General features: G+C 40.8%; 1 protein-coding gene across 4 annotated transcripts in view; it reads right to left on the bottom strand.

The window, feature by feature from the left end:
- The window catches only part of UBXN2A (UBX domain protein 2A), a 55654-nt gene that overhangs the window by 6030 nt on the left and 35638 nt on the right, over window positions 1-13986 (bottom strand). For all 4 annotated transcript variants that reach the window (XM_073022808.1, XM_073022807.1, XM_038006620.2 and 1 more), the window contains 3 exons: window positions 12910-13016; window positions 8663-8800; window positions 6847-7005 (listed from right to left, as the gene is read on the bottom strand). In XM_073022808.1, the coding sequence (XP_072878909.1) occupies window positions 6847-7005; window positions 8663-8800; window positions 12910-13016 (404 nt within the window). The remainder of the gene's footprint in view (window positions 1-6846; window positions 7006-8662; window positions 8801-12909; window positions 13017-13986) is intronic.

The following is a 13986-nucleotide window of genomic DNA, read 5'->3' as shown; positions in this document are numbered from 1 at the left end:
TAGAACGCATCCTCATTTCACAGATGCTAAAATGTGAAAAAATGTGCAACTTACAATTAATGAAATATGCATATTACGTAAGAAATAATTCTTTCATTCAATCAATTCACTAAAATTCACTACGTGCCACTTTACTAAACCTGTAAGGGCTACCAAAAAAGTCTAAGACCCAGTCCTGTATATTCATTTGGGTACCAAAAATTGGATAACCAAAGGTTAAAGCTTATGTCAAAGAACATAAATATAAAAAGCAAGAAAACAAAGGTTAAAAGAACTAGGGAAAGATTTCTGGAGGTGGAAGGATTGGAGTGTGGACTTAAAAGACAGGTCCAGCTGCTCACGAGGCTGAGGTGGGAGACGAACGTTGAGCCTGGGAGACGAAGGTTGCAGTGAGCTGAGATCATGTCACCTTTCATCTAGCTGGGCGTGTTGGCACACACCTGTAGTCCCAGCTACTCAGGAGGCTGAGGCAGGAGGATCGCTTGAACCTGGGAGGCAGAGACTGCAGTGAGCTGAGATCTCTCCACTGCACTCCAGCCTGGGGACAGAGCGAGACTCCATCTCATAAAACAAAACAAAACAAAAACACCAAAAATTAGCCAGGCGTGGTGGCAGGTGCCTATAATTCCAACTACTTGGGAGGCTGAGGCACGAGAATCCCTTGAACCCAGAGCCGAGATCATGCCACTGCACTCCAGCCTAGGCAACAGAGACTGTCTCAAAGAAAACAAACAAATAAAACAAAACAAAACAAAAACAAAGGAGGCCGGGCGCTGTGGCTCATGCCTGTAATCCCAGCACTTTGGGAGGTCAAGGTGGGCGGATCACCTGAGGTCAGCAGTTCCAGATCAGACTGGCAAACATGGCCAAACCCTTTCTCTACTAAAAATATAAAAAAATTAGCCAGGTGTGGTGGTAGGTGCCTGTGATCCCAGCTACTTGGGAGCCTGGGGCAGGGAGAATGGTGTGAACCTGGGAGACGGAGCTTGTAGTGAGCCAAGATGGCACCACTGCACTCCAGCCTGGGCGACAGAGCGAGACTCTGTCTCAAAAAAAAAACCAAACCATATATATATGTAAATACACACATACATATATGTATTTATGTATATGTGTGTGTATATAAAATAAAATATAAAATTGCATGCATTTCTTTTGTTAATCTGTCTTTTGTTAAAGGGGTCTCAGCCATGAATCTAGGCAATGGTTGAAGAAAATCTTTTCTCCCCAACAAGGTCAATTAATCAGAAAAACACAATTTCATCTCTGCTGGACCTAATTATATAACTTTAAAATATATAAAGCAAACGTTAACAGAAGTAAATAAGAAATAGACAAATCCATACATAATCAAAGTTGGAGATTTTAGCACAATTCTCTTGGTAACTAATAAAATAAGCAGAAAAAACGGAAGAAAAACACAATTTTTTAAATGATTTAATCCGAAAGCCACCAAGCCATCAGTAGGACAGAACACGGAAGACATCTGTTTCAGAAATGCTGGGGGTTGTGGTGGCCCATATAAGAGCTGTCTAGTGCAGGGTGTCAGAGTCCAAGTAGGGTGAGGAAAATATCCAAGCTGGCGGGTAGGAGAAGAAGAGTCATGGCTTAGTAGCTTTTAAGGACAGTTTTGCTTTTTTAAACCTGACATGAATGGAATCATAGTGTATGTGTTCTATAGCTTTTTTATCTCCACATTATGTTTTTGGGACTCATTCATGTTGATGTGTGCAGCCATAGCAAATACTTTTTTTCCTTCTGAGATGGAGTCTTGCTCTATCACCCAGACTGGAGTGCAGTGGTGTAATCTCAGCTCACTGCAACCTCCACCTCCTGGGTTCAAGCCATTTTCCTGCTTCAGCCTCCCAAGTAGCTGGGACTACAGGACCGGGCCACCACACTCGCTAATTTTTGTATTTTTTGTAGAGACGGGGTTTCACCATGTTGGCCAGGCTGGTCTTGAACTCCTGACCTCAAGTGATCTGCCCACCTCAGCCTCCCAAAGTGCTGGGATTTCAGGCCTGAACCACCGCGCCCAGCTGCAAATATTTTTTGATTACTGTCTTCCATTACATGAAAATAATTATTCAGTCTATCTTTATTGGTAACAGTGCAAGTTTACATGGCTGTATCAGTCAGCCATTGCCCAGTAAAAATCAGAACAGAGCAGGTTGTCCTAAGCAGAGTAAAAAAGCATTCATATGGAAGAGCAGTTGACTGCAGTGTGTAAGATCCAGACAGTGGTGAGGAGAGCATCTGATGAGAGGCAGCCCAGAGTGTCAGTCTACCCGTCATTGGCATGGAGTCCTGAAGTCATGCAGTGTGAGAAGGCATTCCAATGAAGGGGTGCCCTGGGGTGATGATGTGTCAGAGAGTCTAGTAGGAAGAGGAGGGAATCCATATTGGAATTCAACAAGGAGAGTCAAAGCCCAAGCAGGGTGACAAGGGCTTACATGTGGGGTAGGAGGCAGCAGTGGAAAAAGGACATTGGTCACATATAGGAAAACTGATTAAATACATAAATATGTTAACTATAACTGGAGCCAGGCCTTGCACTGTAGAAGTTAGTTACAAATATGGAAAGGAGAAAATTAGAACAAACCTTATAGGTTTTTTTTTTTTTTGAGACAAGGTCTGGTTCTGTTGCCCAGGCTGGAGTACAGTAGTGCAATCACAGCTCCCAAAGTGCTTGACCTCCCCAGGGCGCAGGTGATCCTCCTACTTCAGTCTCCTGAGTACCTGAGACCACAGGTGAGTGCCACCACATCTGGCTACTTTTTGTGTTTTTTGTAGAGATAGAGTTTCACTATGTCGCCAAGACTGGTTTTGAACTCCTAGGCACAAGTGGTCTGTCTCCCTAGGCCTCCCAAAGTGCTGGGATTACAGGTATAAGCCACCACGCCTGGCCCTACCAGACTAAAATTGGAGGTATCTACATGGACTCATGGTTTTTGATATATAAAAATATAGAAATAAGGCCGGGTGTGGTGGCTCATGCCTGTAATCCTAGCACTTTAGGAAGCTGAGGCAGGTGGATCGCTTGAGTCCAGGAGTTCGAGACTAGCCTGGGCAAGAGGGTGAAACCCCATCACTACTAAAAGTACAAAAACTAAGGAGGATCACCTGAGTCTGGGGAGGTGGAGGCTGCAGTGATCTCTAATTGTATCACTGCACTCCAACCTGGGTGACAGAGTGAGACCCTGTCTCAAAAAAAAAACCAGGAATAAATACAGATACAAACATAAGTGCATATATATACATATATATACACACACACACGTATGTGTATGTATAGGTTTTTTTGTGTGTGTCTTTGTTGATTTTGCTATCAGGGTAATGCTGGCCTCACAGAATGAGTTTGGAAGTATCCCCTCTTCAATTTTTGAAATAGTTTTCTTTTTTGCGTGTGTGTGTGCGCGCGCGCTCACACACACACACACACACACACACACAAACAATTCTTTCCACACAGAGGGCCTGGAAGCAGTGGTATCCCAATAAGCGTATCTAGTACTACCCAGATCCTAGATTGTCAATATCACTGTCCACTAAAAAGAACAAGGGATTCCTGGAAAAGCATAGAACGAACTTGAAAAAAATTTTTGTGCTGAAAACAAGGAAATGTTCAAGAATTATGGGAGCATTTCAAAATAACACAGGAACCAGTTTAAAGGAGGTCTCACAAACTACCTGAGACAATGTGCATATCAAAATAAATAATGATGGTAAGAGTTCATAAACTGTTGAATAAAATAGGAAACTATGAGTAGATATAGATATAAATCAATCAATCAATCAATCAATCTGAGGTCTTGTGAGGAACATAAGTATCCTATTTCAAAGTCCTTCCCCACAAAATACAGATTAATTACAAAGGGAAAATGAATAACTTTACAGTAAAGAACTCTGGTAGAGACCACTTTAATCAAGTGTCAAATTTAACATCATCATAATGGGACAAATGTAAATGATGCCACCTGTTGGAATACAATGAGACGTACAAAGCATTAGTTCTGTCACACCTCTGCCAAAATTAGTGACCTAAATATAAGGAAGCATCAAACAAGATAAATTGGCTTGTAATACTTTAAAAAGTCAAGGTTATAAAAATCAAAGGAAGACAAGGAACTATTTCAAACTGACATATCACAACTAAGTGCAATGTGTAATTCTGAATGGCCTTTTGCTATAAAGGAAGTTATTAGATAAAATGGAAAATCTTGAATTAGGGTCTATTAGTTGACACAAGCATATTAAGATTAAGTTTCCTGATTTAAATGGCTGTACTGTGGTTATGTGGGAGAAGGTCCTTGTTTATAGATAATCTATACCTAAGTATTTCAAGTGATGGGTCATCAGACTGGCACTAATTCTTGAATGCTTAGGGAGAAAAGTTGCTTTATTTTTTTGAGATGGAGCCTAACCTCTGCCTCCCAGGTTCAAGTGATTCACCTGCCTTAGCCTTCTGAGTAGCTGGGATTACAGACATGTGCCACCACAGCTGGCTAATTTTTGTATTTTTAGTAGAGAAGGGGTTTCGCCATTTTGGTCAGGCTGGTCTCAAACTCCTGACCTTGTGATCTGCCTGCCTCGGCCTCCTAAAATGCTGGGATTACAGGCAGGAGTCACGGAGCCCAGTCAAGAAAAGTTCTTTATATTGTTCTTGAACCTTTTCTGTAATTTTTTATTTATTATTATTATTATTTTTGAGATGGCTCGCTCTGTCACCCAGGCTGGAGTGCAGTGGCGTGATCTTGGCTCACTGCAAGCTCCGCCTCCCAGGTTCATGCCATTCTCCTGTCTCGGCCTCCCGAGTAGCTGGGACTACAGGCGCCCGCTACCACGCCTGGCTAATTTTTTGTACTTTCAGTAGAGACAGGGTTTCACCATGCTAGCCAGGATGGTCTCGATCTCCTAACCCCGTGATCCGCCCATCTCAGCCTCCCAAAGTGCTGGGATTATAGGCATGAGCCACCTTTTCTGTAAGTTATTGCTGGTTTGAAATTTGGAGTAATTATTTGAAAATAAGAAAAACAATTTAGTATATTTTAGGAATACGTATATACTAGGTAAAGCTATAAATGAAAGCAGCAAATTATCAACACAAATTTAGGACAGTGGTTATTTCTCTCTTCCCCAGAAGAAAAGAGACATGATCACAGAAAGACACATAAGGTATACTGATAAGAATCTATGTTCTGAGGTAGGTGGTACATATGTATTTTATTCTTATTCTTTTAACTTTCTCTGTATATTTGTTATTTATCTGTGCTACATTTCCTGAAAAATAAATAATTTTTACAAAAGGAAAAACAACATATGCTATATATGGTATGTTTATATTTTTAATTAAAACAAAACAAACTTTTTTTTTTTTCTTCCTTTTGAGACAGGGTCTTGCTCTGTCACCCAAGCTGGAGTACAGTGGTGAGATCATGACTCATTGCAGCCTCAACCTCCTGGGCTCAGGTGATTCTGCCATCCCAGCCTCCTGAATAGTCCCTAGCCTCCCAAATTGCTGGGACTACAAGCAGGAGCCATGACACCCAGCCAAAAAAAGCTTTTAAGAAGGCTGGGCATGGTGGCTCATGCTTGTAATCCCAGCACTTTGGGAGGCTGAGGTGGGCGGATCACCTGAGGTCAGGAGTTTGAGACCAGCTTGGGCAACATGGTGAAACCCTATCTCTACTAAAAATACAAAAATTAGCCAGGCATGGTGGCACATGCCTGTAATCCCAGCTACTCAGGAGGCTGAGGCAGGATAATCACTTGAACTCGGGGGATGGAGGTTGCAGTGAGCCGAGATCGTGCCACTGCACTCCAGCCTGGGTGGCAGAACACTCTGTCTCAAAAAAAAAAAAAAAAAGCTTTTAAGAAGAAATAAAAGACTGCATCAAACTGATGATAATGATTATCTCTGAGCAGTGGAATTCATATGAACTTCAATTTCTTTTAATGCTTTTCTGTATTTTCATTCTTTCACTACAATTAACAGAAGGGTATGCATATAATGCTAATGACTAATTCAAAACATTAAAAATAATTCTTTTATAATTATGTATCTAGTTAAACAGAAAAATGAATCAAATGATGAGAATCAAAATCCCAAAACAGACTGAAAATACTTCATTGCTATTATTATTATTTTTTGAGACAGGTTCTCACTGTCACCCAGACTTGCAGTGTGGTAGTGCAATTCGGCTCACTGCAGTCTCTACCTCTTAGGCTCAAGCGATTCTCTTCCCAAGTAGCTGGGACTGCGGATGTGCGCCACCATGTTCAGCTAATTAAAAAAATTTTTTTTTGTAGAGATGAGGTCTCACTATATTGCACCACTGCACTCCAGCCTGGGCAACAGAGCGAGACTCCGTCTCAAAAATAAATAGATAGATAGGTAGATAGATAGATAGATAGATAGATAGATAGATAGATAGATAGATAGATAGAATGCTTGGCAGGATGCAATGACTTATGCCTGTAAGCCCAGGCTAAGGCAGGAGGATGAATTCAGTCCAGGAGTTTGAGACCAGTCTGGGCAACACATTGAGACCCCCTTTCTACAAAACAGTTTTTAAAATTAGCTGGCAATACATAAATAAAAAATAAAAATAAAAGTTAGCAGGGCATGGTGGCATGTGGCTGTAGTTCTACAACTCAGGAGGCTGAGGTGGGAGGACTGCTTGAATCCAGCACTTGAAGACTGCAGTGGGCTATGACCGTGCTACTGCACTCTGGCCTGGGCAACAAAGATTCTATCTCTAAAATTAAACTGTTGACTGAACTGAAAAGAAGAAATGAAATTTAAACTTGGTGAAAAAAAATCATATACTGAAATTGAAGACTCACCTATGAGAAATGTTAAATTTCTGAACAATCCTTTTCCCATTGGCTAACCAGATCTGTATATTAGTAATGGGTTCCAAGTTGTTCAGCGGAACAGCAGACAAATTATTTTTATTTTCAACTTCAGTATTCTTTGCTTTAGAAACAATTTTTGGTGTGGCACTAAGGAAATCCAGACAACAAAGTTAGACATGTTTTTCCATTCAATAAACCTTTATCATTAAATAATTACTATAAAAATATTACAGCAAGTATAGCTTTTAGGAAGACTTTTGTAAGTTATATCTGTTTCTTCAATAATAATGAAAGATATATTATTTATGTCCACAATATATGATGGTATGATGGTTCTAATAATCTGATGAAACTATACATATCCAAGTAATTTGTAAGCTACATATATTATTACTGGTATTTATTGACTAGTGCTTTACAGAATGGATAATTTTAAAGAAGGTTCACAGATCTATGGACTTTACCTTTTCCTACTGCCCAGGTTAAATTTCTAAAATAAATGATAAATTCTTTATTGAGCTTAGTCCTTAGGTTACAATGAAAAAGAAACTAAATAAAGTACTTCCTGATCATTCTGAAGGGTGCATCCAGATATATTTGTACATGTGGATGAATATGTATGCACCTTACCAATCTTGATAATTAAAAATATGAGAATTTATAAAAATCAAAGAGCTCCCATATCTATCTAATCTCTCTGCATATTCTGTTAGATAGGATGGAAACTGTAAAACTTGAAAATAATTTAAGGCTTTGATACTGACACTGATTTTCATTTTTATTACCTCAAAATTCATACATAGATCATAGAACAAAATGTTGCAGGCAGTGGTAACCATAAAAGAGAACAATAGGCTAGGCGTGGTGGCTCACATCTGTAATCTCAGCACTTTGGGAGGCCGAGGTGGGTGGATCACCTGAGGGTAGGAGTTCAAGACCAGCCTGGCCAACATGGCGAAACCCTGTCTCTACTAAAAATTCAAAAATTGGCTGGGCATGGGGGTGTGTGCCTGTAATCCCAGCTACTAGAAGGGCTGAGGCAGAAGGACTGCTTGAACCAGGGAGGCAGAAGTTGCAGTGACCCAAGATCGTGCTGTTACACTCCAGCCTGGGCAACAGAGTGAGACTCTGTCTCAGAAAAAAAAAAGAAAAAAAAAAAAAGAACAATAATATTCAAAAGCTAGCACATGTACTCTATAGTGGTGAGTGAAAGGGAGAGAAAAGAACTTACCAATTGAATTCTGTCCATAAAGAGCCAAGCCCTTTTGATTTGAAAAAACCAAAAAAACCTCCAAGATTTTTTAGTGTGGTGCTGGCATTTTTTTTTTTTTTTGAAATGGAGTTTCACTCTTGTTGCCTAGACTGGAGAGCAATGGCACGATCTTGGCTCACTGCAACCTCTGCCTCCTGGGTTCAAGCGATTCTCCTGCCTCAGCCTCCTGAAGAGCTGGGATAACAGACATGTGCCACCACGCCTGGCTAATTTTTTTGTATTTTTAGTAGAGACAGGGTTTCTCCATGTTTGTCTGGCTGGTCTCGAACTCCTGACCTCAGGTGATCCGCCCACCTTGGCCTCCCAAAGTGCTGGGATTGCAGGCATGAGCCATTGCGCCCGGCCAGGCATTGTGAATATACACTTAGGTAACTATGACTTAGGAGTCCTCATAAAAATTAACATTAAAAAAAATCTAATTTCCAATGGGAGAAATGATAAGCTCTATTCATGTGGTCCACATGGGTAAAATAATGATAGAATATTAGTTAAGCCTTGATCTATGGAAAACAAGACAATAGGCATACTTACCTTCCTAGTCTGTGACCCTGTCCTGAAAAGGGCTGGAACACAGGCTTTGTAGACAAACATATCTCATTTTTCTTGTCTTCAACTTTAACGTCCACCTCCTCTTTATCAAAAATTCCCTGTAATTCTGAAGGTAATTCCCTTGGAAAACAAAGAAATAAAATGATAAAGCTCCCCGGGTATTTTATTTCTCTGAAAAACATTCTGTACATACAAAAAATGAATAATACGTAGAAATATACAGAAATAAGATATATAATATTCCCTACAATGAAATAACCAAATATGTTCAAAACAATGTAGTTAAATAATAAGAACAACACCAAAAACCCACAAGAACAATATAATTTTTAAGACCATAAGCTCATGAATAGCATGAGTTTTAATTATTATTATTTTTTATTGTGAAAACATATATTTTTTAAATCTTCTGTAGAGACAGGATCTTGTCCAGGCTGGTCTTGAACTCCTGGGCTCAAGCGATCTTCCTCCCTCAGCCTCCCAAAGTGCTGGGATTATAGGCGTGAACCACCACCCCGCAACCAGCATGAGTTTTATAGCAGTACCTAGAATAGTACTAAAGTCATGAAATACTTGATGACTATATACTACACCAAGCTTGTCCAACCGGTGGCTTGGGATGGCTTTGAATGTGACCCAACAAAAATTTGTAAACTTTCTTAAAACATTATGAGATTTATGAGATTTTTTTGCAATTTTTTTAAGCTTATTGGCTATCGTTAGTATTAGTGTATTTTCGTATTTTATGTGTGCCCCAAGACCATTCTTCTTCTTCCAATGTAACCCAGGAAGCCAAAAGACTGGGCATTGCTGTTAACTAAGCAATTTGAGTTTTTTGCTTTTGTTTTTGTTTTTGGTGGGGGTGGGGTGGACAGGGTCTCATTCTGTTGCCCAGGCTGGAGTGCAGAGGTGCAATCATGGCTCACTGCATGACCTCCTGGGCTGAAGCGATCCTCCTGCCTCAGACTCCTGAGTAGTTGGGACTATAGGCCACCATGCCCAGCTAATTTTTGTTTTTTTTGTAAAGATGGGGTTTCACCATGTTGTCCAGGCTGGTCCTGAACTCATAGGCTCAAGTGATCTGCCCACCTCAGCCTCCCAAAGTGTTGGGATTACAGGCGTGAGCCACCATGCCTGGCCAAAGGACAAATTTTAACAAATTCTAATAAAGTAGTTGATTTATTCTGATAACAGAAATAATACAAATTCATTTAGTATATATTTATGATTTCTGTACTTTTCTTTTTTCTTTTTCTTTCTTTTTTTTTTGAGATAGGAGCTCACTCTGTTGCCCAGGCTGGAGTCCAGTGGCACCAACATGGCTCACTGTAGCTGCGACCTCTTGGGCTCAAGCGATTGTCCCATCTTAGCTGCCTGAGTAGCCAAGACTACAGGCGTGCGCCACCCAGGTGATTTTTTTAGGTTTTTCTTTTGTAGAGAAAGGTTCTCGCTGTGTTGCCAGGGCTGGTTTAATTCCTGGGCTCAAATGATCCTCCTGCCTTCGCCTCCCAAAGTGCTGAGATTACAGGCATTAGCCACTGCACCTGGCCTACCTGGCCTGTATTTTTGTGTATATAAGCCATACTTCAATAAGAAAGTTTAAAAAATATTTTAGTGAATAAATACCACTCTATACATACCGTAATTCTATGTAATTGTTTTATTTTTTTCTGTTTGAGTTAAAAGGCACTCAAAGAATGAGATAAAATATTCGCAAATCATGTATCTGATAAGGAATTTGTATTCAGAAAAAATGAAGAATTCTTACAACTCAACAAAAAGGCAAATAACCCACCTGAAAATATAAACAGGCTAAGCACAGTGGCTCACGCCTCTAATCCCAGCAATGTGAAAGGCCCAGGCAGGTGGATCACCAGAGGTCAGGAGTTCAAGACCAGCCTGGTCAACATGGTAAAACCCTAGCCGGGTGTGGTGGTACATGCCTGTAATCCCAGCTACTTGGGAGGCTGAGGCAGGAGAATCACTTGAACCTGGGAGGTGGAGGTTGCAGTGAACCGAGATCATGCCACTGCACTCCAGCCTGGCCAACAGAGTAAGACTCTGTCTCAAAAAAAAAAAAAAAAAGCAAAAAACTGGACAGAGGATTTGAACAGACATTTCTCCAAAGAAGACGTACAAATGGCCAATAAGCACATGAAAAGACACTCAACATCACTGGTCATTAGAGAAATGTAAATCAAAACCAGAATGACATACCCCTTCACAACCACTAAAATGGCTATAATTTAAAAAAAACAGAAGCTAACATGTATTATGATGTGGAAAATTGGAAACCTCATACATGGCTGGTAGGAATGTTAAATGGTACAGCCACTTTGGAATACATTTGGGCAGTTCTTCATAAAGTTAACATAAGAGTTAATAATTCCACTCCTAGATTTATACCTGAGAGAAATGAAACCTTATGACCATACAAAAACTTGTATATAAATGTTCATAGTAGCATTATTCATAATAGCCCAAAATGTGAAAATGAGTTGAACAGGCAAATACATAGAGACGGAAATCCATAGAGATAGATACAAAGTGGATTCACCTGGCTGATTTTCGAGTTCTTAATACTTAAAAAAATTTTCTAGACCAAGCATGTATAATACTTAAGTATATAGTAAACATTACAATTTTTTTTTTTTTTGAGATGGAGTCTGGCTCTGTTGCCCAGGCCAGGGTGCAGTGGTATGATCTCGGCTCACCACAGCCTCTGCCTCGCGGGTTCAAGCGATTCTCCTGCCTCAGCCTCCCGAGTAGCTGGGACTAACAGGCATGTGCCACCATGCACGGCTAATTTTTGTATTTTTAGTAGAGATGGGGTTTCACTATGTTGGCCAGGCTGGTCTCGAACTCCTGACCTTGTGATCTACCGGCCTCAGCCTCCCAAAGTGCTGGGATTACAGATGTGAGCCACTGTGTCCAGCAACATTTTTTTTTCTTTTAAAATTTTTATTCATTAATCGGGCAGCCTGCCAAGCCAGAGAAGGGTCAGAGAGAGTTCTACCATGATCATTTTAAAGACTTTAAAGATATTTAAACATAAATATTAAATAATAAAGAAAATGAGGTATTAGAAAATACTTAGTAAATTAGTTTAAGTAAGATTTGGGTTGATCAGAATTCAAGTTCCTAAACTTTCTTCAAAATTATAGCTGTTGGCTGGGCGTGGTGGCTCACGCCTGTAATCTCAGCACTTTGGGAGGTAGAGTAGGCAGATCATCACTTGAGGTAAGGAGTTCGAGACTAGCCTGGCCAACATGGTAAAACCCTGTTCTTTACTAAAAATATAAAAATTAGACGGGCACCGTGGCAGGCACCTGTAATCTCACCTACTCGGGAGGCTGAGGCACGAGAATCACTTGACCCCAGAATGTGGAGGCTGCATTGAGTTGAGATCATGCCACCGTACTCCAGCCTGAGTGAAAGAGCGAGACACCATCTTGGAAAAAAACCTGTAGTTGTGGTTCTCTTAAGAAAATTCATCTTATAAAAATGTGAATGTACAAAAGAAAAAGTGTATCTGTGAATGTGTAGGGGGTGTGTGAACATTAACATGGATTCTTTCACACACAAAAAAAATGCCTACAGTATCTTCCTATTACAAAGATTACTTACCCCACCTTGTTTTTTTTTTTTTTTTTGGTTTTGTTTTTGAGATGGAGTTTTGCTCTTGTTGCCCAGGCTGGAGTGCAATGGTGCAATCTCGGCTCACTGCAACTTTCGCCTCTTGGATTTCAGCCATTCTCCTGCCTCAGCCTCCCGAGTAGCTGGGATTACAGGCATGTGCCACCACACTTGGCTAATTTTGTATTTTTAGTAGAGATGGGGTTTCTCCATGTTGGTCAGGCTGGTCTGGAACTCCCAACCTCAGGTGATCTGCCCGCCTTGGCCTCCCAAAGTGCTGGGATCACAGGCACGAGCCACCATGCCCGCTGCCCCCCTTCCCCCACCTTTTTTTTTTTGGAGACAGGGCCTCGTGCTGTTGCCCAGGCTGGAGTGCAGGGTGCAAGTATGTCTCACTGTAGCCTCAATCTCCCAAGTGCAAGCAATCCTGAGTAGCTGGGCTGGCTGGGTAATGTTTTTTTTTAAGTAGAGATAAGGTCTGGCTGTGTTACTGCCCAGGCTGGCCTTGAACTCCTGAGCTCAAGCAATCCTCTCGCCATAGCCTGCCAAAGTTTTGGGATTACAGGCTTGAGCCACCACACCTGGCTACTCACCCTTTTTTGATGGAGTTCAAAAACTGCTGACTGGCACCATCGGAATAACTTCTGAAATCATCATTGACGGTGAATCCATTTTTCCATAATTTTATATTTACATCTACCTGCAAAACAGTAGGAAACAAAATGCATCATGTTAATAAAATGTAGTAGGATTGAAAGTTCTTTGAAAATTTCTTCTATCACTATTCAAGCTGGGTAGGGTGGTTCACTCCTGTAATCCCAGCACTTTGGGAGGCCAAGGCACGACTGCTTGAGCCTAGGAGTTGGACACCAGCCCCGGCAACATAGCAAGACCCAGTTTCTACAAAAAATTAAAATCATTGATATGGTTTGGCTGTGTCCCCACCAAAATCTCAAGTTGAATTGTATCTCCCAGAATTCCCATGTGTTGTGGGAGGGACCAAGGGGGAGATAATTAAATCATGGGGGCCCGTCTTTCCCATGCAATTATTGTGATAGTGAGTAAGTCTCACAAGATCTGGAGGGTTTATCAGGAGTTTCCACTTTTGCTTCTTGCTCATTTTCTGCTGCTGGTGCCATGATCATGAGACCTCCCCAGCCATGTGGAACTGTAAGTCAAATTAAACTTCCTTTCTTCCCAGTCTCGGGTATGTCTTTATCAGCAGCGTAAAAATGGACTAATACAACTGGCTTCATAAACATTAAAATATAAGGGGGAGGTGATGTTGGGCGAGGCATAGAATTGAGTAATCAGGAGAGAGGAGAATACTCAGGATTATAGATTCCAGAGCAAGAGCAGTAGAGTTCCCCCAGTGGACAACCAGTCCACTGAAGGAAGGAGGGTTTCACCACAGTCTTCTCTTAGAAAAATTTTAACTGGTGGGCCAGGCATGGTGGCTTTCGCTTATGCTGTAGAGTTGTATGGTATTTACACTTTTACAGATACAAATAACAATTGATTTAATCCCCAATTGTAACATAACTATGTTAGAAGAATGGGAAGCGGTGATTTGGGGAGAGGGGGAAGGTAGAAAAAGAGTTAAATCCTTATTATCTATAATACAAAGTGAATACATAATTCAAAAATCTGAAAAATCAAGAACTATCACT

The sequence above is a fragment of the Chlorocebus sabaeus genome, chromosome 14 (assembly GCF_047675955.1).
Source record: "Chlorocebus sabaeus isolate Y175 chromosome 14, mChlSab1.0.hap1, whole genome shotgun sequence".
Taxonomy (NCBI): Eukaryota; Metazoa; Chordata; class Mammalia; order Primates; family Cercopithecidae; genus Chlorocebus; species Chlorocebus sabaeus.
The sequence above is the reverse complement of the archived record's forward strand: the minus strand, read 5'-3'. Positions and strand labels throughout refer to the sequence as shown.